We start from the raw sequence: 27342 nt of genomic DNA, 5'->3' as shown, positions 1-27342 counted from the left end.
GATTGAGATCAAGGGAATTTGAAAGCCAAATCAACACTTTAAATTCTTTGACATATTTCTGAAGCTGTTCCTCAATACATTTTGCAGTGTGGCAATATGCTGTGGAAAGATGCCTCTGCCGTTGCGGAATACAGTTTCCCTGAAGGGATGTAGTGTGCAACATTTTTTAGACAGGTGGCACGTGTCAAAGCAACATCTACACGAATGCCAGGACCCAAGGTTCCCCAGCATATCATTTCCCTGAGCATCACACTGCCTCCATTGGCTTGCCTTCTTCCCATAGTGCATTCTGGTGTCATCTCTTCCCCAGGTAAACGATGCACACACACCCAGCCATCCTCATGATGTAACAGAAAACGTGTCTCATCAGACCAAGACACCTTCTTCCATTGGACCATTTCTGATGCTCACGTGCCCATTATAGTCGCTTTTGTAGGTGGACAGGGGTCAGCATGGGCACTCTGACCGGTCTGCGGCTGCAGAGCAAGCTGTACACTGTGTTCTATCCTTCCCTCCCCAAGCACGTCACTGTGCCTTGGCTGCCTATGACCCCATTGCTGGTTCACCAGTTGGTCTTCCCTGAACCACTTTTGATAATTACTGACCACTGCAGACCTGTAACACCCCACAAGACCTGTTGTTTTGGAGATGTTCTGTCCCAGTCATCTAGCCATCAGAATTTGGCTGAATTTTGGATGAAAATATAAAGAGCGATTGTATTTGAAGTTAAAAGTCTAGCTTTGTTGTCATAGAGCTATGTTACATTTCGTGCAATCTATTTAATTAAATCTGTATTGTCTCTTGTTCCACAGCAGTTCTCCACTTGTTTAAATGATTAAACCCACTGAAAATTAGACTGGTTACATTGTTTTTCATACTTACTGCCTCCTGTTTTACTGGTCCGATATCAACTAAACTGGATTTCAAATGAAAGTGAAAAATAATGTAAAAATAATAACTAAATTAAAAATCACAAACATGATAATTGTGGGTTCAGTCTAGGTTTAATTTTAAAGGCCAGTTATCTTTCACAGAAGTCTTATTTATTATTCTCTGTTGAAAGAGAATGGCTTATCCTGCTATTTCATGTAATAATTGAAGCCTGCTGTAACTTTTTGAATGATCAGGGTTTTCAATGCTTATTGACTTGTGTGATTCATATGTCTTCATAGGACCTCATATTAAATGTCAATGTAGTAATTCAACTGTAAATATTTAATACGACATGCAATGACATGCAGTTATCACGTTTCCCAGCAGATGGTGACTGTGTACCATAATCGGGTTACGCAAACAAGTCAAGTCAAGTCAAGTCAAGTCAAGTAGGTTTTATTGTCATTTCAGCCATACACACAGTATATAGAGAAATGAGATAACATTCCTCCAGGACCATGGAGCAACACAGAGCAGGACAAAGACAGAGCAACATCATAAGTGCAGACAGGACAGCATAACAGTGCAGATTGACAAGACAAGACAACATACAGTGCAAATTAACAGTGGAGTTACTGTATGGTAGCAGCGAGGGTTAATTGTGCAAAAATGCTGTGGTATAGAAGAGTAAATAGTTGAGAGGCAATAAATAATAAATAGTATATACCGATGTACAGATGTGTGTGTGTGGGGGGGGGGGGGTGGGATTGTGTTCAGTTCCGGTTCAGGAGTCTGATGGCCTGAGGGAAGAAACTGTTCCCCATTCTGGCAGTGGAGGCCCGTATGCTACAGAACCTTTTGCCAGACGGGAGGAGGGAGAAGAGTGTGTGTGAGGGGTGTGTGGGGTGTGTGAGGGTGTGTGGGGTCATCAACAATGCTGGTGGCTTTGCGGATGCTGCGTGTGGTGTACATGTCCGTAATAGAGGGGAGAGAGACCCCAATGATCTTCTCGGCTGTCCTCACAATCCTCTGTAGGGTCTTGCGGTCTGAGACGCTGCAATTCCCGTACCAGGCTGTGATGCAGCCGCAGAGAATGCTCTCTATGGTCCCTCTATAAAACATGGTGAGGATTGGGGGTGGAAGGTGCGCTGTCCTCAGTCTCCATAGGAAGTAGAGACGCTGCTGGGCCTTCTTGGCAATGGAGCTGGTGTTGAGGGTCCACGTGAGGTTCTCCGTGATGTGGACACCAAGGAACTTAGTGCTCTGGATGATCTCCACCGATGAGCCGCCGATGCTCAGCGGGGAGTGATCTCTCTGTGCCCTCCTGAAGTCGACAACCACCTCCTTTGTTTTGTACATTCAGCTTTTGAGGTTATTTTTCTTTGTAATGAGTTAAACCATTAATTCATTCATTCATTCACTCACTTATTTTCCTTGTCCTACGCCGGGCCACGGGAGTCTCTGATTTGTCGGTGGTTTAGGAATTTGTGCCCATGTCCAGAAAGTTGTTGATTTGAATCCAGTGTCCTGCAGAGTAATCATGCCACTGCTGAGTCCACGACCAAGCCCTCTAAGCCCAGCTGCTCTCCGGGTAACTGCATGCAGCCTGACCATGTACTCAGACAAATAAACTCTGTTTACAATTAATGCTGGGATGTGCAAAGACCATATAATTCCTATGCACCTTGTACAAATGGCAAACAAGTATTATCTACATTTTAGCTACTGGTTAGCACATTTTAGTTAAATTCTAACTGCCTATCCTGGACAAGCTTACAGGGGGCATCCTATGGCCAATATGGAATCACTAAATAGCCGAAATATATGCCAGTGTACACAGCTTTACATGGCACGAGGGTAACATGCAAACTGCAGACACTTTACAGGCAGGTCTGGAACCCCGGTGTGCGACAGCAACTCCACCCTATAAGATTACAGACGCTCCCCGGGTTACGATAGTCCGTGTTACCGTATTTTGACTAAGATTGGGTAAATGTTTTTCATTTTCAGTACATTATCCAATAAATTACATGAGATATTAAATACTTTGTATAGGCATAATACAAAATAATGCTTTATGTTAATGATTTTGCCAACCTATAGGCTGATGTAATTGTTCTAAGTATGTTCAAGGTAGGCTAGGCTATAATGTTTGTTAGGTTAAGTGTTATGTATTAAAATGCATTTTCGCCTTATGATATTTTAGCCTTAAGGTTACGCCTTAATCTCTCAACCACCAGTCTCCATTCAGAACTATTTGCACATAGATAACAAAAGAATACGTTTTTGGGGTATTTTGCAGAAAATGTAAATCCAAAGCATTTTTCCTTAAAACTAACTGTAGCCTTACATACATACTAGCATACCTACCTACATGCATATAGAGTTAGAGTCAGTAATGCCTGTCTGCAAGTTTGAGGGCGCTTCATGTTCTTTACATTAATTGCCTTTTAAGTTACATATCTGAGAATGTACTTGCTCCCTGTGTGGCAAAATAATAAGGAAATGGAGAAAAAGAATATTAAAAATTATATAAATTTTCCACCAATACAAAATTTTATGTCTTTATTATTATATAATTACAAAAACAAAATTGTTTCTGTAGTTTCGGTAACCTCCGCCAAAGCTGATGCTAGCCACATTTGTGCGGTTTTCACAGAATAACATTTGAAAATATTAAAACTTGCTGTACACAATAGCTGGCATAGCAAAAACTATGTTTAAAATAAAGCCTCCTGGGAACATAATTTGATTTATTCTATCCGCAAGAAATATATGAGTGTTTCGTTCCCGCTAACCATGCTAAATATATAATTTATGGTATGCGAGTAGACGCATTTGGAGGAGTATTTTATTTATGTAATTTATTTGATGTGTTTATTTTTATTAAGCCCTTGTTATAAAAGTCATCAGCATCAGCTCCTCGTACAGTCTGTGGGTGGTGTGCCGTGGAGATCATAAGCAAAGCAGAAAAGCAGCGACATTTTTGTATGCATATTTGCTTTTGCTTTCAGCGGCGACAGTGAGGGTTTACGGATCTCCGTCCAGGGCGGATTGTGCAATGTCATGATTCCAGACTAACGCCCTCCACACCCCGCTTCCCCGCCGCCCCGATGCTCCTCCTTAGGAACTGACTGGGCCAGCTGTGCGAGGGGCGGCCACGCTAGAAACCCGGCTCCAGAGCCCTGCTCGGGGAATCAAAGGCAGAAGGGATTCGATTGCTGGTTTGTGGAATAAGGAGGAAAGCGGATTTCTCTTCTTGTATACAGGAGGACAGTATTTTCAGGCGTGGAAAAAGGTAGGGTTCACCTACCGTACATCGCGCGTGTTATTTCGTGCAAAGACCGCTAAACCGGCTGACCTTTGATTCAGGATCACATAGGATATATTAAATCATGCCCGATGCATATTTTGATATATGCGGATATGTAGCGGAGCTCATCATATGCGCAGTAAAGCAGCCCTTTCACTACCAAACACACCTCGTCGCCATGCGCCGTTTGACAGATTTGGCGTAGATGCAGAAATGTAGCAAGAAAAATGTCGTTTTATTGCCGATATAAAATGTAGGAAATTAGCACGTTTTTGTGGAGTTAACAACAAAAAAGATTGTGCGCAGATGTCCCTATTAAAAGACAGGCATCCATCCAGTCGTGATCTCAAATGTCGCATGTGGTTGAAGTTCACTAGCATATATTTTGTTGTTGCTCATATTTAATATATATATAAATATAAAAAATGATAAGTGTTTCCCATATTTTTATAAAATCCAACATTTTTAATTTGGTGTTTGGGAGTTCTGTACGCAGCTTCTCTTTATTTTTCATTTTTAAGGTTTTTTTTAATTTACTTTAGTCTGTCTGTCTTGCTCAGCTATGATGCAGCAGCTAAGAATATTGTTAGGCAGATAAAACGAAGACAGCATAACGTAGCTGTGCTCCTTCACTCGGTGATGTGAATCCATATTCATTTGGCCTCTTCCTCCCTTCCCTGCGTCCTTGCCTCGGTGTTTCCGTGGGGGATCGCGCGGCCCTGTGCTGCCTCTGCGTCGTGTGGCATGTATGTGCCCTTTAGAGCAAAGCGTGAGAAGTTTGCACCCACATCACTGGTGGGCGTATTGCATTTCAGTGAATGCTCCCAGCTTTCACACGTCAGGCAGGTTAGCGGGTCTGCTATCCTCCACACCGAAGACGCTGTCATGCAGGATGCTTTCGTAATTGGGCGAGATGATACAATCATTACCCTGCATCCAGCAGGTGATACGGTGGTGGACTGGAAGATACACGCTAACTGTGACTGTTGTGTTTGAGTTGTACGAGGTAGCTGGTTTGTTTTTTTTTTTTTTTTTTTTTAAAGTGGTTTTGTTTGCTGTTGACCTCAATGTGAATGTAGTTTGGGAATTGGGAATTTCGTAGCTTGCATGTGAGCAGGACCCTGCCGAAGTTTAAATCAACAGCTTGTCTCCACCCCGAACACAATGGGTACAGGCCAAGGAAGCAGAGCTCAGCATGTGAGCTTTCTCTGGTGAAGCACATGCTTTCCTGTCCGAGGCGACAGGAAATCCTACAGCCTGCTAGAGGAAAAACGTCGCCTGGTGTCATGTGTCTGTGGTCACTTTTGTGGACAAAATGAAAAACAGGGGGAGGGACTCATTGTTGAGACGCTTCGTGTTGGTCAACAAAATACCTCTTTTTCTTTGTTTCTATGAGTCTCGGTGTGCAGTTTTTGACTCGGTGTGCAGTCTTTGACTCGGTGTGCAGTCTTTGACTGAATCCGGTCATCAGGCGCTCGAAATGGTCCAGCTACCCACAGACGTTTCTGGATCTCTAAGCAGACGCCTTTATGTGCATGTGCTGCTGTATATGCTGAGAGGACTGCTGGTGTTTGGAAGCAGAGAACACCAATCCCGTGCAGTTAGACCGAGCAAACTTCCTGTTAAAAGAGGATTATGTCCTCTCAGTGCCAGTTTAAGCATTCATTGAGACTTTTAGCACAGAAGATCCCTAAGGAGTTTATTCCTCGGAGTGACACATGGGACGCCGCCCTCCTGTCGCCCGCCAAGCCTCCCTGCAGGCTCTGGCGTGGGAGGGAACAGAGCGAATCAAACGGTTTCATCTGTGGGCAAGTTGTCACTCCCACTCACTGCAATGCCACTGCAGGAGCCAAATGCATCGATTGCATAAGAGAGAATACTGTATTTTTACTAAAATACACCGTGCGAGGATGAGGGCGGTTCAGCCCTGCTCACTGCTGATTCCTCATTGGTAACAGGTGCACTCCACTCAGAGAGAGTCTCCTTAGAGATGTTCTCTCTGCCCCTCACTGTCCGTGCAGTTTTGTGCCACATCCTTCGCAGCATCGCATGAAAACGTGCAAATCAGCATAACACTGCAGGTGACTCTGTCCAGTGAAGGGCACCCTGGTGTGCACCACTTTGCAACACTTTTTACTCATTTAAATGGCTCGGATTTGTTAAATATCTTGCTTAAAGCTGTTATTTCTGGGACAGATTTTTGCATGATGGCTCTGATGAAACGGTGCCTTTGGATTGAACAGGATCAAAGAATTTAATACAAGCAGGGACATATGAACCGGGGACACTGGGGGGTGTGTACGCCTCTAATATTTAATTTGGCTTCATGTCCCCTACCTATAAATAGATCTTTGTTTTTAGATTCAGTTGTCTCCCCAATATCAAACTCTCTCCTACACCATTGTCTACCACATAGATTTGTCTGCCTCTGATAATATTGTATTTCCCCTCTCTTGGTCTATTTTGGCTGTTGCAGTTTCCCTACATTTCCTATCAGCCTGATATTCCACTCGCCCAAGAATAATGCTCGCAGGGAGCTGTCAGAGGGATTGTGGGTAATCTGGGCTCCTGCATCCATCCCTCGTATTAGATCTTGGTTTTATTTGGCCATTACTGGTTTGGTCCGGTGCTGCCATCTCATGACTAATGGATGAATCCAATTATCCTGTTTATTCCATGCTGATTCCTTTCTCTGACATCGTGACGTCGTATATCAATAACAACCCACCCTCCCCACTTTCCCTCCCTCCTATCCCACCAACATGAAATTTTCAATCCACAATTCCCAGTGTCCTCAGGTCAGCCCTGCATTGTATGGATGTTTTCTAGATCCTGTCATCGCGGAAGTGCCTGAAACAGGGCGTGTCTTTGATTAATGTTTACGTCGGTTCATTTGGCAGGAACATTTATGGACGACAAACACAAGAAGCAGCAAACGCTGAACATGTGAACATGTGAGCTACCCATGCAACACCCTTGTGTGAAGTACCAATGTGATTTCTGTGCGGCTGTTTGTTCAAAGTCCTTGGGTGCTATCATAGGGCAGGGCCTGTTGGACTGATCCTCCTCCCTGGCTTAGATAACTTTCTGGCCCAAGTTTTCCTAAACTACTGAGCAGACAATCAAGAGTAAACACAAAAAACAAGGGGCTAGAGGAAGGCGAGTATTCCTGATTAAAACCAGACCCCCTCAAAATGATGTCTTCACGTTCACTGTTGACGTAGGAGCAAGAGGGTCCCAATGTTTAACATCTGGAAACAGAAAAGGTTGATTTTTCTAGTCAATGTGCCGTCCAAACTGAAGACTAAGCACCAGGATGTTGTAAGCTGATGCTCTGAAGTAGAACAACATTAGTGCAGACCTATGGCCAGATGTACGGTGGAGTCTCCTATAAGAAGGTACCGGTATCTGACAGGAAACATAAGTTATTGTATCATTGTCAAAACAAAACACAGACTGAACATATAAGTGCAGTTTATCATTAAAATTTTCATTTAAAAAAATGTTTCAAGTGTTCGTTGAGGTTGCGATTAAAATGAAGAGAAGCATGTAAAATTCACCAGTCTGTTGACAAAAATCCATCTCTGTACATCTAGTTATTTTCCGTAGTTGCTACAAAATTTGAATCCCATTATAAGAAACGCCTCGTAATCACAAATGGCTGTGTGGCTCTACTTTAATGTACGGTTTCATAAGAACAGGTTGCTAGCAATTTCCGCCTTAATGCAAGGGCATGTAAAGAACTCGACCCCCCCCCCCAGTCCCCCCCTGTAAGCCCCCATCCTCCAGCAAGAAGAACAAAGAGATGAAAACCATCATCCTACCTCTGGGGTTTCATAACAATGTTAGGTGCCGGTGCTTTTAAACAGGACACAGAATTACTGATCAGCAGAATGGCTGATACAGAATCACACTCAGCCATGTTTTGATCGAGATCATTCTGAGCTGGCTTGCCGCACCCTCCACATCTGTTATATATTTGTCGTACAGACGGCAACCATGGACTACAGGGTCTTTAAACATCATCAAAATGAGATATTTATGCAATATTGTGTTGAGGAATCCAATGCGAGGAGTTTTCTCTGGTGTGTCATAGAACAATGTGTCCTGTTAAGAATCTGCGTCAGTTAGCAAGCTGACATCAGCGTCAGAGGCCTGCTCTAGCTGTTGCAATGGCTGCTGGGAGTGTGCTCTCTTTGAAGGCCTAACTGCAACACGCACCTATGTGGAGCGGATCCAGCTCGCCGCCTGAGTGTGCAGCCGTGAGCCCTGTTTTTCTGCCGTGTCCCACTTGGCCTGGTGCACACTGCCTGCACTATCATGTGACTGTGGTCCTATGCCGGCTGAAATCCTGGGTGTCTCAAGCTGAGGCACAGCAAGCAAAACAGGACAGCGCTCTTTATGACAGTAAACTAAGGAGCAGCAGTGTAACGATTCTCCAAATCCATGGTTCGGTTCTTGCCAGATTTCTTTGTGTCTTTTTTGGGGGGAGTGCGAGAATAAGAAAGAAATGGGGAAATAAATTCTGGCTTTTATTAACCCCCAACAATTTGCAACACTGAACAGATATTCTAAAGAACATGGTACTTTAACTTCACATGAAAACACCATGTAAACAAAAATAAAATGATATACTTTAACCAAAATGTTTCCACACTGTTGCCTTGAATGCAGAGATGGCAATTTCAGGTCCAGAAAGTAAACATCCAGACCATGATTTACTTTCAACCAACCAGTTGAGCATAAAGAGTCACAGGCACAGAGGACTCATCTGGTTGGTTGAAACAAAATCCCGGTCTGGATTTGTACTTTTTGGGCCTGAAATTTCCACCTCTGCTTGAATGTGCCTGGGTGCTCTGTAGCCTCAGGCTTAATATCCATCTTTAGCCAATGAAACTAGCCTGGCTTTTATCGCTGGCGTGATCATTTGGTCAGGATTGGACCAAAATAGTCACATGACACACACAGCTGGGAGACAATAAAACAGGTGTAATGTGTAAAATTTATAAAATGTACACCTTGCCCAAACTTTAAATAGAATAATGATTATGTGAATTCCCCACAGCTAAAACAGAAACGTCCTGTTTACTCCTTCATTCACTCTCTCGACTAGCCCAGGTTTACGTAGCTGGAGACAGTCAGTGTTCGGAGCCAGTTGAGCTTAATGCATTATGGGAGTTTGCGCACAGGGACCTGGGCTACCAGCAGGGGTTCCCAGCTATTTTTCCCTAAGGATGAAATTATATCAGCAGCAGAAAGCCAAGATCCACTGCCTTTGAATAAAAAAAAAATAAAAATAAAATTTGCCAACCGTGGTGGGGAGGTCGATTGCCTGGTCTGGACTGAATTGTGTTTCAGTGCAAATGTAAGCCACCATTTGCCAGCTGGTAACCAGTGAGCTAAGGTTTGTGTGATCGCATTTGCCAGTAGTCCTGTGAGTTTTGTCCAGATCTGCTTCTGCTCCAGTGATGTGTTTGCTGTCCAACACTGTAGCCCGAACTAGAGGCTTGTGTCGAAACACAAGACGTTTGCCTTGATTAGACGTTCTGAGAATGGCTGGTGAAGGGGCTGAGTCATGCTCTTCAGTCAGCCTGAAGCCCCCGGGTGGGCACAGAGAGGCCGCGTCTGCACGGGTGTCCCCGTCTGCCCCGCTAGAGCCAGCAGAGACAGTGTGGCGAGGGGGGGGGGGCTCGCTGCAGTATTGATTTGGTTTAATGGCTTACGCCATTGTCCTCAGCTCACAGTTACCGGAGATGGAAGAGGGCAGCATTCTTTACATGATGCTACTGTAAATAAAAAACAGCCTTTTATCTGGGATCCTGGCAGTAAATTTACCTGTTTCTTTTTAAGAGAAACACTGAGCTCCTGTCCAGAAAGATTGATCTCTATACACATGCGTCGAACCATGTTTATTACTAGGGCTGTTTAGGGGGATTTCAGCCCCAAACACTAGCCTCCTTTTGCATGAATCGCATGTGACGCTCCTGATTTGAACCATGAATGGTCCAGATCCAACCCTGATCTAACTTCTCCCAGGCAATGAAGAACATTTAGCCAGCTGTGAATCAGAACGCTCCTTTTCATTTTCTTGCTAGTTAATCCCCCCCCCCCCCCCCCCCACAAACACACGCACGCACTATATAATACAGGCTTTTATACATTTTGACATGTCATTAAAAGGGTTATGGGGCCTTCTTAATCAGGGACATACCCAATGGACACACTGAAGATATGGGTGTACACGGATGCATTAATAAGGCAGCAGGCTGAACTGTGACTGTATGAGGGCCCTCAGTGCTTTCAATAGGAACCCTTTTCTAAGTGATTCCTTATGTAAGATAAAAGACTCAGTTAGGCAGATGACTTTCTCGTGGTGGAGGAGAAGCGAGCTGGGCTTCCAGAAAGCCTTTGGGCTGCAAGCCCAGCAGGCACACGGACGTGCAGAAAGTGTGTGAGATGTATCCGTTATCTGGGCATAATGAGACACGTTTTCCTGCCTTCTGCTCTTTTGAACCAGCTGAGAGGTTTGAGCTGTGAGGCACCTGGGAAGGGGACATGCACAAGCTGGGCCCTCGCATGGGACTGGGCAGGGCTGTGTGGGACAGCCTCCAGCGACTGGAGAGCCTTTGCTGTGCCTTGGAGAGTGCATCGGTCACGGGGTTGGAGCTGGGAGGAGAAAATGTGTGTGCGTGTGCGTGCGTGCATGTGCGTGTGAGTCAGATAAACATTACATTGTGGGGACATTTCTGATAAAAACCTGTTACTGTGATATTGTGGGGACCATTTTTTTCGACCCCCCCCCTCACAAGGGATAATTCAGCTTTTAAAATCTGCGAATATAGTCAAAGAAGTAAAAATGAAAAAAAAAATTTGTTTGGTTCCTGATAGTTAAGGTTAGCGCTGGGCAGGGGGTTAATGTTATCGTTCTTGTGGTTGGGGATTTGTCCGTAGAAATGAATGGATGGTCCCCAAAAAGATATGAATACAGGTCTGTGTGTGTGTGTGTGTGGGGGGGGGGGAATGTGCCAGTGCTGTTGTGTAAGATAATTCATGTCCAGCTGCAGAGGGAGGAATAACTGGGGCCGGACAACAAGAGGGCGTAGAGCAAGCGCACCATCTTCGTCACTCAGCAGACCTGCCAACACCCCCTGTTAGTCTGCAGTCAGGCAACAGCAGCAGGTTCATGGGTGTTGGTCAGTGTTGCTGGGCTGAGATAAGTGCATTTCAGTTAGAGTCAGGGTGGTGACGCGGGAACAGAGAGACATAAATTACAGAGTCTGACCCTGGGGTGTATAGCTGTTTATCTGATGAGGAGAAGTGCGGTTGTGCTGCGTGTTACTCTGCCAAACCCCCCCACCATGGTCATGGCAGGCTGACCCCACCAGCAGGGAAACCCCTATCGGGATCTTTCTGTCATGCACCGGCTCTCCCTCAGGTATGTCACAGACACTTCAAGCACGTACATTTAATGAATGAATGGGACGTTAGGCACGTGTTATATAGTATGAAAGCTTGACCCTGGATTTTTGTGGCTTGTGAGAGTTTTTTAAGAATTACTTTTTAAGTTTCCTTATAATCTGGAGAACAGGATGTCAGCGATAGTCAAATATTCATTTGTTAACCAACTATAATCAAATTGTATTATTATCTTATTTTCTGCCATTTCTTGTGACAACCTATTATACCCACATTTTTAACTATCCCAGCTGCTGCACATTTCCCCCTTTCTCTCAACAGTCTCAACAGAGGAGAAGTTTCCAAAGTGCTGCTGTGTCTAACGGGGGTCCCCCTGTGGTCATGCAGGATGTGAATGACATCACAGGAGCAGCTGCTATTGGGCTTGTAGATTCTCATTGGCCAGCCTATTTAATGACATCATAAAGTTAATAAATACCCTCTGCTATTGGTCAGAAGTTAATGCAGACGTTAATGCAGGAGCCAATGCAGATGTCTTCCCAAGGCTGCCAAGGCTTCCCAAGGCTGCCAGACTGCATTGTGTAAAAGCTTGCATTGCAAACTTCCTGCTCAGCCTAAACTATATTACAACATTTTTCTTGTCTCTGATCTTGCCTGTTTGTTTGAGAGTAAAAGGGTTTTATGGTTTGTTTGTTTGTTTATTTACATTTTTCGTGTTCCAGAGGCATAAGTCAGAACCAGTATAGTCATTTCTAGTGAGCTAACAGCAAAATGTAGCATAAAAATCTAATTACGACTTGAGCAATTTTTACATTAACGTGATGCAGAGATTCTTCAGTGATATTAGGTAAACAGAAGAAAAAAAACAGACGGACAGCATCAAGCATCTTGGTCAGTCCTGTGCCTACAGTCAAACCAGACTTTTCCTCACTGATACCGCGGATTCAGACAGGAGGGGGTCCTTATTCCATCAGAAGCCTTGCAGGACGGGCAGGTATGAGTCTAGGTCCGGCCCACAGCCCTCCCCCCTACATGCAGGGGTGGATTAACTTCTCTGGGGGCTCTAGGCTGACATGAGAAGCGTTTTGGGAGCTGAAAGAGAAATGAGAGAGAAATAAGAATGATGCAACGTCAATAGAGAACAGGGGATTGCAGCCAATAGAATTAACCAACCGGAGGCGGTAACGACCAGCGGATCAATCAGCCAGATATATGTTCAGCCATCCCGTGTTTTCCAAGGCGGGTCCCCAGTTTTGACGGCCGGAACCCCAGGCTGTCCCCTTACATAGCCTGTGCATTAATCTGCCCCTCCCCACGCGTCTCAGTTCTTCATGAAATGTGGGACAAATTAATGTAGCAAACTCGGAATCTTATGGCAGGCTCTCAGAGTAGCTAGGCCGAAAGGAAGAACACTCAAAACCCAAAACATACAAACAGGAAATACCTGTTTGCTGAAACTGGGAGACCTACATGGGGATACCACTGGAGACACCGGCTGTGTATTTACTCTGGCTTTTCAATGGTCTTGTAAAGGAATTTGTGTGGAAAAAAACTAAACATCAATGAGCATATAGGAGGCAGCGCGTGCAACAGAAAGGTGACCAAAGGCCTCCGCAAAACCTCAGGCAGTGGTGCAAGCATGTGGATCCAGAGCAGCGAGGGAGGGGCTCCCTTGTGAAGTGCTCAGTGCTGCCTGTCTGTCGCACAGGGAGGCTCAGATGCCTGTTAATCAGCAGGGACCCAAATCCCTGCACTGCCTTCACAGGGTGATCGAATGACTCCTGTGTAGCTCCCTAGTCTGCTGTGGGAGCCAGATCGGGTGCAGGGGGTGTGTGTGTGCGTGTGTGTGTGTGTGTGTGGGAGGGGGGGGGGTGTTTGGTCATAGGTACATCATTACTTATTGACTCCTGCTGTACCAAAAGTGATTTACAGAGCTTGCAGATGTTTCAGACGTGATCTACGGTGCATGCATTGCTCAAGGGTGTAATAGCAGGATCCTCTAGGGTTTGGGACACTCAGGCTTAGCCTGTTTCTTCCAGAGGTGTGCACCAGGGTCTACAGAAGAGCGTCCTAGGGGTTCTGAATGGAACTCATAAAGCCAAGTGCTCCACCTAGTGGTGATGCCTTATGCCTACGCCTCATGCTGTGTCAGGTCACTGGTAGATGTTTCACATTTCGCAGAAATCGCTTCTGTTTCTGCGCAGAACCTGCACGCAGCTCGAAGCATCTGCTTGTGTGTCTGTGAGCACTGCTTGTGTGTCTGTGAGCACTGCTTGTGTGTCTGTGAGCACTGGCTTCAGCTCTGCAAACGGATTTCTCAGTTTTCACTTTCACATTTTTTTTTTTTTTTTAACGAGCTGCGATACGGCCGAACCCAGCCGAGTGTGTTGAGGTGGGGTTATGGGTAAATAAACGTCCCCCAGGGGAACCCTAACGGCCATGGGCTGTTGCTAGGATACGAGGCGGTTCCCCCAGTGGGCCCAGACACAAGGCCTCTGCTTAGATACTGTCTCCCAGGCTCCCCATCCCTCACACACAAGGATGCAGGTACACAAGCACTCAAGCTACAGCTCCTTTGCCCACATATACACACTCCTCCGCAGGCACATATGGCCTGAAATCTCGAGCCTCGCAGAGAGCTGCACGTATTAAATGGATTTGTGAGAAGTAAGGAACGGTGCGGGGTTTTCGTGTGACGATAGAGGCTCTCACCTTGGCGCCAGGCTCCTCTGCATTAAAATAGAGCGCATGGAACAGAAGGTCCGAAATGAATTTAGCCTCCCCTCTAAGGGGGGCAGGTGATCCATCCCACCTCTCCAGTTGCCTGGAAACCAGATTATATTGGGAGGCAGTCGGTAACTCACGCTGACAGCGTTCTGCTTGTTAGCAAGGAGATTAGCGGGCGGCCCGAAGGAGTTGCCTTCCGTCGGGAGGCTGAGACTCTTTGCCACACCGGCAGGACCACCAGAGCCCTCTGGGACAGATTGCTATCTGCTGGAGCTTCAGTCTTGGTGGACAGGTGCCTCCCACACCCCACCATGGTGGCCTCCTGGCTCCGCCGGCCCTGCCTGCTCCTCCCATGGTGCTTCTACATATGAGCTCAGGGAGCGTGAAGCGTGACAATTCCAGCTCTGAGACCTTCTCAGACCGAGGAAGGGGGAACGCTGCGGTTTTCCGAGATGCACTTACCGTAGGTCATGAATTATTTAAGGGAAAAGCTTCAGTGTATTTGAAAAGGCAAAAAAAAAATGGGTCAGGAAGATGGAGGACGTGGGTGTGTAGCCCAGACCCCGCCGTAGAGAACGTTTAGAGGCAGAATGGGGCTGTTGAACATTAAAATGACTCCAGCATTTATTTGTGGTTTCATTTACATTATTATCCGCCTCCTAAATCCATTTCTCCATTACAGAGTCGCTGTGAGCCAGCAGCCTATCCCAGGAAGCACAGGGCACAAAGCAGGAGATAACTTCCTGTTACACTATAGCCATGTAAAGAGTCCAGTTAATCTAACCCCATGATTTTGGACTGCGGGGGGGGGGGGACTGGAATACAACGTGGCAGTTATAAGGACACCTTCATGAATAAGCAGAGGACATGCATTAAAAGCTCTGGAGGTGTCATTCAGCAATGCGAATCGCTAATTGCCATCATGGCGCCCCTGCTAACTCGCTAATTATTTAATATGATCATTGTTACTTTTCATACTAATTTAAAATTTATATTTGAAGTGTATGGGGTTGAGGTCATCCCAGTGAAATCGTGCATTTTGGCCTGCGTGTCTTGCTTGGCTAATTTCAGTTGATTAAATCGTAAATGGTGTCATTCAGACACGTCTTCATCTCTGCTGCCCGTTCAGGTGTGAATGATTTCCAACCACCACCTGGCGCTGCTCTGTTCCGGAGATGGATTTAATTAATCCCTGCAAGCATGGTATTACTGTGATTGTAAAAGGCCCAAAATGGCACACTATACATGTCAGTGCTGGGAAGTAAAAGTGCAGATACCACAGCAAAATGTTACTCAAGTAAAAGTAAAAAATTTGCCAGGGTCGCTAACTTGGTCAGCTAGCTGAAGTTAGACTTTCAATTTGAGACAAATCTGCACACGCATTTACATGTATTTAAAAGTTGTATTATCTTGTAAACAGTCTGTCGTGTTTGCAAACTACCCCGATGTGCAATTTTGGGTTTTTTAATGGAATAATATAGATTTGCCGTAAGATTTCTTGTGTGAGCGGGAAAGCCTGAAAGTGTGAGTGTCAGACCAGATGCGTGAGAGTTGGCAACCCTGAATACCTGTTTGTAAAAGAAGTAAAAAGTGTTATATATTCAAACCCATCGTTCTTACAAAAAAACCAAGCCATCCTTTGAAAATTCACTCACGACTAGGAAGATAGATTTAAATATATCATTGTAAGTTATAGTACAACACAAGAAGGAAAACTGAGTCGCATATTTTTTTCATTAATGGATGATGGTGAAACGTGCCAGGTTTGCTTGTGCAGATTAGCAAATTGACTTTTTTATTTTGTGGCAAATGAAAGATCAATCTGTGGGAAATATGGATTATAAATATTTCACAGGATGGTACTTTTTTGCAGGCGGGTAAACCTCTTATATTTGGCGAATGAGATGATGAAAACCTTTGCCATGACTGACCGTGACTGTCAATGACTGACCGTGACCGTCAATGACTGACCATCCAGTGCAGTTACTGTATTATTATTTCAGTAGAAGCTCCAGTGCTGCTAGCTTTGATTATCGATAAAGCTTAAATATCAGATGGCAATTTCAGTACGTTAACCGATATATCGCGCATCTCTACGTATTGTTTGTTTCATCTCCATAAAGACAATATGTAATGCAGATAATTATAATAATAATCATGGAAATTACTATCTTCATCCTACCTGGAAAGAAAATCATGATTCATATTGTACCCAGAGTCAAGGAGACCTATGCAATAAGCTGCATGCAATGCTGTTTTGTTGGGGGGGGGGGGGGGGGGGTCATGCAGAATGTATGGGATTTAAAAAGTTGTTAATTGACTCAGAAATGTAGCGTAGTTAAAGCATAAGTTGCAACAACTTAAAATTCCTAAGGAAAGTAAAATCTGGATAAAAAACTTTAAGTACAGAAAGAAAGTACTTTGTTACTTTACACCTGGACTGCATATTCCCTCTAATGGAGACGTCAGGAATATTCACGGCTGGATCAGATTTACTGATAGTTTTGCTTTGAAACCCACAGTGGGTGGGATCATCATGCCATCGGTCACTGGCAGGTTTAAGCCGCTTCTCATTGACTCCCATTAGTATACAGCAGACAGCAGACTCAGGATAAATGGCACCCAATGGGCATTTTGATGATTTATTTTTCCCATACTTCCAATTTTCAGCCAAAGTGAAAGCTTTGGTTTTCATTCATATCATCCTCCCTTTGGCCCCTCACTACATTCTTTAATTAGGCAGAATTCTCATGTGAACTTATTAGAAGGTAATTAAACATGCATGTGATTCGATTCCAGGAAGTTCAGCACGTAAGGTGGAGCTCATCCCTGACGAGACGATGCGGCAGTAAACCAGTGGTGCATTTCCAGTGCATTGTGGCACCAGAAAAATCAGATACGGGCAAATCTGACTAGACGTAGACTGATGCCAAGGCAGACTGGAGCTGAACTCATTAATGGAGATTCTGATCTCTCTGCTTTGCTTCTCCTCCCATTTTCCACTCCCTCTGGAGGAGGTTCTGGGTGTGGATCTCTGGTTATTGTTGTTTCTGCTGTGTTCCATGCTACAGAGCTGCCTTTGAACCCGGACGCCGTGGCCCCAGTGAGATGTGACCCTCCAGGCCTTCTGAGGTAGGAGCCCAGGACCTGCATTCCAAGAGCCTGTAATAACATCCCTGATTCCACATGAGGAACATCACGCACATTCCTGTGATGAAGACGACAACATGGTTACTGGCATAGATGTACATTCTAGGCCCTATTCTTGATCTCCACAGAACGTTGGGTTTTTCCTGGATGGGGGTCCAAACATAACCTTACTGTGTAATTCTTCGAATTCTGACTCTTTGTGTTTGCACTGTGCCTGTTGTCCCAGTTTACCAGTTTACCTGTAGTCCAGTGTCTGCTGTGTTTGTAGCGTCTGTTATCACTGGCTGGTGCTGAGGCTGGTCAGTGCGCGTGGAGACGTTACCTCTCGCTCGGTAAACGCGACATCATATGACCTCATCACGTCTCTCTCTCTCTCTCTCTCTCGGCCACCCGGAGGAGATGCATTAATGAAGGGCCAGTGAACCCGAGGTTCTGATTCCAAAAAGCATAAGCTGACCCTCTCTGCTAAGCTGTTTGTTCTTTCTCCTTTCATGTCTGGGTCCAAGCTGACTAAAGTTCTGTTTTCACAGTTGTAACGCTTTGCTTCCTCTCTCTCTTTCTTTCTTTTTCTGTCTCTCTCCCGTAGAGAAAATAACTCGCACACCCAGCACTCGCAAAAGCAAGATCTCTGCTTTTTGTTTTCCCCCGTATAACGATGCTGAAGGTAACCACTTGACTGGCTGGGGCCGCGGTCACACCCCAGCATTGCCAAACCCCTGTCAGACATCGCTCGCTGCCTTCTGAGCATTTAGAGGGATGTGAGGGTTTGCTGACGCTGTGCTCGGATGATCTGTCTGTTTAACTGACTGAATCACGCCAAACCACTAAGCGTGTTCAGATTACATGTTGTGAAAAGCACTGAAAATACTTTGCTTTTGTCTGTGTGTCTTTGTGTCTTTGTGTTACGCGTTTTGCCTGATGCCTTTGTCTTAAATGTTTGTTTAGTCTAACATGTTTTGTAGGTTTTCTTTTTTTTTTTTTGGTTGTTTAATTTTTTTCAATGATCGGAAGTGATGATGTTTCTTGAACTTTCTGGGTTTACATATTGCCATGAAGCGGTGTACTTGGAGTTTAGTTAGCTTGGTTCTTCGTAGCTGTTTGCTGTGTTCGGCCGCAGACCTTGACCCCTGACCCCTGACCTCTGTTCCTGAACAGCAACAGTCTGACACAGCCCCAGGAAGCGTTTCTTCCTCACGCGGTCCCAGTCTCCCTGGATCACCGGCTATCTCCATCGTGGTGAGTCCACTGATGTCAGTGCCTAAGTGGTCGACTGTGCTGACCAGGATGCTACATCGATTACATGATACCGTTTAGTAATTTAAAGACAGGTCAAGGATGAGGCATTTATTATAGCTGAATAATGTTGATGATGGTAATTATATTTTAATCACCCATGACAGAGATCATGCAGGATCGGATCCATTAGGCTTAGAGCTTCTCAGTCCTTCGCCTTTATGTCTGAATGGCATGATCTTCCTCTGACCCTCTGCTCTGAGCTTGGATGCTCACACATCTTAAGCTATTGGTCCTCACGATTCCTGCCTCCCGCCTTATCCTTCCAGGCAAGAATGGACAATCAAGTCATAGGTTACAAGGACCTGGCGGCGATACCAAAGGACAAAGCTATCCTGGAGGTCGAACGGCCAGACCTAATGACCTACGAGCCCCACTTCAGCTTCTCCGCACTGGACCGGACCGATGTGTCTCGGAGCCGGGAGGTCGGTATGCACAGTCACAGTCCTGACGCTGGACTTTTCACTCTAACTGCTCCACTTATAGCAGTTTAATGCATGCATGCTTCACCTTGCTGGACAGCGATTTGAGTCTGAACCCAGCTCTGATTTCTTTCTTGCCTTTTCTAGAGGTCCATGTCGCCCCACTCCATCTCACCCCCGCCCTCTCCTGAGGTGAGATTGATGACCTCAATATGCTCCCAGCCCACAGCTCCCCCTACTGCCCCCTGATCTGGAGAAGTCCTCTCCACTAGGGGGAGCTCTTCATTCTAGCTCTCTTGTTATGTGTGTGGGTTCAGATGTTCTCTGATAATGTTTATGTAAGTAGAGGAGCTCATTTGGGAGGAGAATATATACTGTATGCAGTATGGATGGGGGCTGCCACTGATTTTCTTGTCAATCCAACACAGAGTAATACCATTTAATGCTGATACCGAAATTTGGTGCCAAGCCAACTCATTTCGGGGATTTAATTTGGCAGGTGGGAGGGCAGTGCTGGTAATAAAATTTGGCGAGTGGTCCAAGGCTCTGAAAGTGTTCCTCTGTCTCCCCTCTGATGGGTGATCCTGCCTGGTAGCAGTTTATGTCCTATAATATAAACATTTAAATAACCCCATCAAATCAATATGTTAACGTTATGATCGATTCTTAAAACTTACCATTCAGATCAAAATGATCGATTTTTCAGTATCAGTCCGCAGTCCATGCTCATTTAGATGCCTACAAAGGAATCTCGTACATATACAGTGGGCCTGTTTATAAAAGATCAACACTTCAATACCAATAGTACATTGTATGTGCACTTTTGATGCACTCTTCAGCCTTAAAGTACTTTGCATATTGAAAAACATTAGAAAAAAAATTGTATAACTTAAAGATATAATGCATCCCCTCTGGGGTGCCTCATGCCTTATGCATCCTGAGACAGATTTCAGGATTACCCCCCCCCCCCTGCTATAAGTGGTCAAAGAAGGCAGTTGAATGGGTAGATGTATAATGAAATATTTATATAGTATTATAGATATACTGTAAGTGTATCAAAAGCCTAAGCAATTTTACACTAGGAAGTGTAAAATGACAAAACAGCTGAGACCGATGCCGACTGAGCACAGACCAGTTCTACCCGCTCTGTGTTTCAGCCAGTAGATTTAGTAATCGGTCATTGTTTGACATGCTACACCATTCAGACGGCTTCCCTGAGCTTTTATTGCCATCAGGAAAAAGGTCACTCAGACATTTAGCGTTTTGCTGGAGTGAGTGGGGAGGGGGGAGGCTCGCAGTGCATTGTGGGAAGCCGGCGAAATTGATTTACTGTACATATGATCATCTGTCCTGGACCTCAGATGAGATGAGAGACCTCATCGCTCAGCAAAGCACAAAACTCGCACGGAGGCCCCGCCCATCCGGACACGTGCCTCTTCCCGCCTCCTTTGCTTCCTCTGCTACCCAACAGCTTATTAATAATTAATTATGGTCAAAGAAGGAAATGGCCGGTGATGAGATACAAGTACAGGAACCTGCCCTTAAAAAGCCCCGTCAAAGCATAGCCTTGTGCATGTGCCCTTGGGAAGTGGGAACGTCTTGTGCACAAGTCCAGAAGTATTTATTTACTTAGAAAAATCTGGAAAGTGTCCTCTTTCTGAGAAAGTATCTTGGAACCATCCTAGTCCATACAGTGAACGAATCACAAAAACCATCAATGAATCAATCAGTGAATTAATCAATCAATCAGTACGGATTTTGGCAGGCGAAGATCCGTTTTAGATCCGTTTTAGATTTAGTGTCTTATTGACATCTGAGGCCCGGTTAGCTGCTGATGAGAAGCTGACAGCCTGATGGTAAACCCTGACCCCCCAGCAGTGGGGGACTGACACGGCACTTCAGGTTAGGCTTCTTCCTTGGTGTAGTGTGTGACCCTGCTAATCTGATCCCCCCCCCTCCAATGTCAGCATGTATCTGCATGCAAGGAGACCAAGGAGTGGGTGGAGGAGGGATCTCCAGGGAGCTCCTTGGCGGGATCTACAACCCAGATCCGCAAAGTAAGCGCCACCAAAGCCCCCCCACAGCATTTCCACAGGCCAGGTAAGCTCCGCCCACCTGCTGTGACATCGGCGTCAGAGTCAGAGTTCATTTTCATTCATGCTCCGCCTCTCTCTTTTCTCCCTCCTTTCCAGATAACGGTACAAACCTATACAAGAAGCCCCCTATTTACAAGCATGGTAAAGGCTTTTTTTCTGTGATTTTTTTAGACTAGCTGACCAATTAGATTAATGAATATGATAATGAATATGATAATGAATATGATAATGAATGCGATAATGAATATGATAATGAATGCGATAATGAATATGATAATGAATATGATAATGAATATGATAATGAATATGTGCATCCGCACATTGAAGCCCCCTCACCCTGCAGATGTTTCCATTACAGCCGCACACGGCAAGCACGTGGAGGACATCATCATCGAGTCGTCCAAGTTCCCTGCCGCCCAGCCACCTGACCCCAACCAGCCCTCTAAGATCGAGACGGAATACTGGCCCTGCCCCCCCTCACTGGCTGCTATCGGTAGAGCTGCACACATTTTCATATCCTCATCAAACGCACTTGTATTCCACACATTCACTTGGATCATCTACAGTCAGATGCTTGGGTGGGGGGGGGGGGGGGGGTTTACTGGAACAGCCCAGTCAAGCTGCTAAGGGGCAGAGGGAGTTAGGAGGAACAGCAGGCTGGGGATGGCTCCTTCATCCAGGCTCGTTCCTCCTTTGCCACAGAGACGGAGTGGAGAAAAAAGAAGGTTGTGGAAGGCACAACCGTGGAGGAGGAAGATGAGGACAACCCGATGGAGATGGAAAGGAGAAAGAAGCAAGAAGAGGAGCTTAGTAAGGTAAGCCCAGCCAGTAGGGGCTGGCCTGGTATAGCTACAGCAGATACGTTAGCATCAGCCTGGATGGCGAGTGGCTGTGATTGCTCTTCTCTGTCAAACACCTGGTGGCAGTGATTGAGGTGCTAAATCCAACCCACTCCGCAGCTCCAAAGCCGTCTTGACATATTCTTTGTCTATAGGTAGCTGGGCCATTTGCACCCTGGTGCGCTGCCATACATGCAACATGTCTTTCAGATCCAGTCCAACCTAGGAAGGCTGATCCTGAAGGAGGAAAAGGAGAAGGCTGGCCCCATCCGCAGAAAAACGCGCTCGCTGCCTGATCGGACACCAGCGGCAGTAGGTGAGCGGGCGAGCGAGTGCGTGAGTGTGTTTGCACGCGTGTGTTCATGTGTCCGAGGGGACTTGCTTTTCACGTCAGTATTCATCTCATCTTTCGCTGGCTTGGGATCATCAGTTACTTGAACGTCAAAGGGATACCCCTCCGAGTGAAGCTTCACCTGTTTGGAATGTGTGTTTCTATGCCTCGTACATGAGCAGAGGAACAGCCGCAGGCATGGAAGCAACAGGACAGTCTTGGAGGAAAGATGCCACCCAACAGCAGGGCTAAGACCCTCCAGATAAACACACAGAACCGGTACTCTGTCTGACTCTGCAGGCTAAAAGTTGCTTTGCGCTCATGAACGGAAGCTTGCCGGTTCCTGTCCTGTGATCATATTACTCTTGGCCCTCCTAGAAAAGGCCCTGAGCACCTCCAGGGCTGCCGGATAAATGGCTAATCCTGCGCTCCGTCTCCAAGCTCTTGTGGGATATGATGAGGAACCCAAGGAATTCCTATGTATCCGTACAGCTGTTACAATGAAACGCAGAACCATCCGCACTGCAGCCGCACTGCATTACGGTCTGTGTGTGAGCAGAGCCTTCAGACCGCTGCCCCCTTTGTAACGGATATTACCGTTTAGACATGGAGATAAACTCTGATCCTTCCACAGCGCGTGAAGAGGGCAAGGCGTCTGAAGACCTCTTGTGGTCAGACCCAGTCAGTGCACCTTCCTAATATTCACATTGTTTCTTACCTGCAGCAGGAAACTACTCATTTTGTGCATTCAGACAAAAACCTGCGTATATCCAGATACATACTATCCAGATTAAAATATATTATCTAATCAATAATGCCACATCTTGTAATTTAGTTTTTTAGTTAAACAATTGGATTATGTAAAGATTTGTCATATAATTGTTTATATACAAATAGCTCCTAAGTTTCAGACAACATGACGTTGTTTATTAGTAGTACAGTCATTACTCAGAGGGTTTAATTTTCTAAATAAGCTTATTGTTTGTAGTTCCCTCCTGTTCATCTTCTAACTGTGTATCCTGCTCAGAGTGATGGGGGGGCTGGAAGTCACCCCAGGCTGTCTGACGTTTCTGAATGTGTACATTTTTATAATTCCGTCAACGTTACTCACTGCTTGTGTAATAAATGTATTTTGCCTTTGAGTAAGACCGTCCTACCGTACTGATTCCATTTCTCATTGGCCTGTCGCTTGGCAACCAGGTCCTTCCTCATTTTCCGCCTACGGTTTAGAAGATGAGAATTTACCGCGAGTGGACGTGCTGTTAGTCCAGGTCCTGGCGAGACGCGATCGTGCCGCTTTCTCTCAGACACTGTGAAGTCTGCCTCGCTTGCCTCAAGGTCACTGTTTGGCAAGTAGCCTGAGAGATGGGGCTGGACAGCGGAGGCAGCCAAGACTTTTATTAATCTGGTGTAATGCATAATGCATCTTGCAATAAATCAGGCAAGGGAGAGCTGATGAAGGGGGGCGTTCAGAGCTGAGCAGTCATGTCTGCCTTCTTCCAGTCCAAGAGAGGGCTGTTAAGATAATTGTCTGGAGAGAGTCACTGCTTTCAAACAATTGCACAGACTGCTGTAAAACGTGTTTATGAGAGTAGAATTTTCTCATAAGCGCAGAGACGTTGATTGGGAGTTTGGCTGCTCGTCTACTTTACTGGTTGTTTTTGATCTTTATGTTGCAAAGACACTCACGTATGTGTGAGAATAAAAGGTCATTTCAGGATCACACCTAGATAGTATAGGGATATGATTCTCAGTATCACAGAAGGCATTGTGGGCGGGGCTTGAGATTTCTGTCCCGAGCGCTAGTGTGGATGGACTGCCCCCATTGTCGCGACCTCTGACACCCCACTTTTGCATTCATCCACAGGACAGTCATCCAGCTCCCTCAAGTGCTCCTCTCTGGCCGCCTGCAGCAGAGGTGGTCTCACTCGGGTGGGTGCTACTGAGCTGTGGGGCCAGCAGGGGGCACCGCAGCGTCTGGGTCAATATTGTGTGAATCTGAATGCTGTCTTTAAAAATCATCCTATCACAGAAATCAAACCTGTAAACCTGTAAAAAAAATGAAATAACAGTAGGTGGTATGAGGGATATTTAGCAGAGCACTGCTGTTTAAGTCCCAGAAACAACTTAGATTAATTTAATTTGAAAATATTATCTGTATAGAAGTGTTTTCTAATAAAATTAAATAAAATATGAACAAAATCCACACACATACAAAGTTGCTTTAAAGGTTCATTTGGTTCAAATCTGACCTGAAACAGGACACTAGCTTGGCCTTTGGACCTAACAGCGTGTTCCACTCTGTTTCCAGCTTCAGTCTGCTGAGTTTGCATCCTCTATTGGTGAAAAGGTGCAATCAGGTGGGATTTATTTACTTAATAAACATGAGTAGGTGTATACAGACTACCATGTTCAGTGATTGGATGGAGCAAATTACATTTCTGTCCATCTGCGACAGGTGTTTCACGTTTGAATGGCAAATGAACAGCATGTTACAATGATGAGATGTTAGGTTAGAATGCAAGGTTGTATTCATGGAGTCAACACTGGAGAGCTGTAATCATGGTACATATTGGAGGGGACATTGTGAGCACATCTGAATATTTGGGGAGGGGATGTGCCCCCCCTAATATATATTATAATTACAGCCATGTTGGAATGTCTTCTGCAGCCACCATGCTGTTTACAAACCTGCCCAGGATGCTGATGCAGAAGCTGAACGTCTTTATGTAAATCAGTGTTTCCTAACCTGGTCCTTGAGGACCCACAGGCAGGCCGTGTTTTTGCTCCCTCCCAACTCCGTTCATATTTTGCTCCCTCATATTTTCTGCAAATACATGGACTGTCTGTGGGGGCCCAAGGACCAGATTGGTCAGATACAGTCAGATATCATTTTTTGTGAGGCATTAATACTGAGCCTGGTCACCAATGTCCTCTTTTCTTGTCCCACAGGTGTACAGGTAAGGGATCGGTGCATATAAACACTTCTAACTGCTGATAAGTAGAGTCCTTTAGTAAAGCTGAACCACAGTGCTGATAGATTCTGCTTGAGAATTATCTATTAGGTTTTGTCATAGTACAGTGTGACCTGAATGTCGGTTGCTATGACCACTGTAAATAGGAGACACACATAGGTCTAACACAAATTGTGATTATATGTGATGAGATAAACCTTGCACATCACCAACTGTTGAGGTCATACTATTGAAAATGATGTATCACTACTGAAGCATTATGAAATATCATCAGATGTTTGTGCCTTTTACTCACTCCTGTTTCTGTCCTTGTGCTTGCGGGTGTCTGTAGAATGGAGAGTCTCAGAGGGGCAGGATGGACAGAGGAAACTCTCTGCCCAGCATACTGGAGCAGAAGGTGAGAACAGAGTGTTTGCAAACCAGTAGGTGGCGTAGTGTTTAAAGTACCAGTCAAGGTGTGCGTCAAGATGCATCAGTCAGAAGTGGGAAGAATATGGAAGCTCTACGCTGAAAAGTGGTCTTGACGGGTTCTGAGCTTGTAGTTGCGTTCATGATTGTCTTTAGTAGCCAAGCAGAGAACATCCTGTGTTGTTGTGATTTTATCATATTAGATTACAGAGACATATATGGTGAAGAACATTTTATCGGACTGTAGTAAAATCCAATTTGCTCTCTACAGATCTATCCTTATGAAATGCTGGTTGTGACCAACAGGGGGCGCAATAAGCTCCCACCTGGGGTTGACAGGACAAGACTGGAGGTAATTTCTCTTCTACAAAACGACATCTGCCGTTCTTAGCATGTATATGATTTTCTGTGTGTGTAATTAGGTTATTGTTCCGATTTTTAGTCATACTTGAAAATGTAACAATCAGAGTAATACTACAATGTAACATTTATTGGAAACTCTGTTAAATTGAAACCTGCTTAAATTGCATGAAATGAGTTTGTCATGGTTTAACATCAAAGCTGCATTTGTCTGGAGACAGCAAATGTGCACCGATCGCTTGTCTCCCCCAGAGACATCTGGCTCCTGAAGAGTTTGAGCAGCTGTTCGGAATGTGCATTGAGGAATTCGACCGGCTGTCACTCTGGAGACGGAACGACCTCAAGAAGAGAGTATCACTCTTTTGACTGGAGTGGGGGGCTCGCTCCGCATAAGCACCTCCAACTCTTTCATGGGGGGGGGGGGGTCAAACAAATTTAAAACCCAATGCAAAATCAGGAAAAGGACCAGATATCTTGGGTGGCACTGCCCTATTCAACAAGTCATAACACATTAATAACTAAAGATGGGTTCGTAAAAGACATTTATATAGAAAACAACCATATTCAGTCGTATTGAAGGTCAACGCCACTGTATCTTGTCTCTCGTCTGTGTAACTGCAGCTGCCAGGCATATGGGAATAATAGGTCCTTGTCGTGCGGAGAGCGCTTTACGTCCGTCCAGCCCTGCCTGGCAGCGCATGTAAGAGTAATGAAAGGTGAGGGGACCAGCCAGGAAGCCTCAATTTAAAGGCTTCGCAAACCAACCACAATGCTTGGTCCGCAGCCAGTGCATCTCACTCGGGGTAATACCACTGTAAGGGAATGGGCGATGAAAACGCTGGACCTCGCCTTTAAAATATCTAGCTTAGCGACTCTGTGTTAGTGCATCGGCTGAAACGTATAAAGCACTATACTATAGTTATGTTGTTAACACCTGAAATCTCAGCGCAGTCACACGCGTCGTTACCTTTAACAACTTCATGCAGGTGGATTCATATCTTGGTGGAATACTTTCTGTTTGTTCATCTGATTTTTGATGTGTATTTACATCTACAAAATAGCCTAAAAATGTTTATTTAAAATAACATCAGTTAACATTGATTAAACTTGTTTTTGGACGTGAGCTGATGTCCCTGTCA

The 27342-nt window shown here is 45.2% G+C and overlaps 1 protein-coding gene across 1 annotated transcript; it reads left to right on the top strand.

Annotated features, from left to right (window-relative positions):
• Positions 1-3793: 3793 nt before the first annotated feature.
• dmtn (dematin actin binding protein) lies at positions 3794-27326 on the top strand. The gene is made up of 17 exons (XM_049005023.1): positions 3794-4171; positions 17401-17461; positions 18066-18143; positions 18635-18715; positions 19042-19197; positions 19342-19386; positions 21162-21294; positions 21387-21431; positions 21649-21783; positions 21993-22105; positions 22340-22445; positions 24328-24392; positions 24772-24820; positions 25413-25420; positions 25767-25832; positions 26115-26195; positions 26456-27326. The coding sequence occupies exons 3-17, from the start codon at positions 18135-18137 to the stop codon at positions 26567-26569; spliced, it is 1206 nt and encodes a 401-aa protein (XP_048860980.1). The 5' UTR covers positions 3794-4171; positions 17401-17461; positions 18066-18134; the 3' UTR covers positions 26570-27326.
• The last annotated feature ends 16 nt before the right edge of the window (positions 27327-27342 follow it).

The sequence above is a fragment of the Brienomyrus brachyistius genome, unplaced genomic scaffold, assembly GCF_023856365.1.
Source record: "Brienomyrus brachyistius isolate T26 unplaced genomic scaffold, BBRACH_0.4 scaffold143, whole genome shotgun sequence".
Taxonomy (NCBI): Eukaryota; Metazoa; Chordata; class Actinopteri; order Osteoglossiformes; family Mormyridae; genus Brienomyrus; species Brienomyrus brachyistius.
This window is presented reverse-complemented; position numbering and strand designations above follow the sequence as displayed.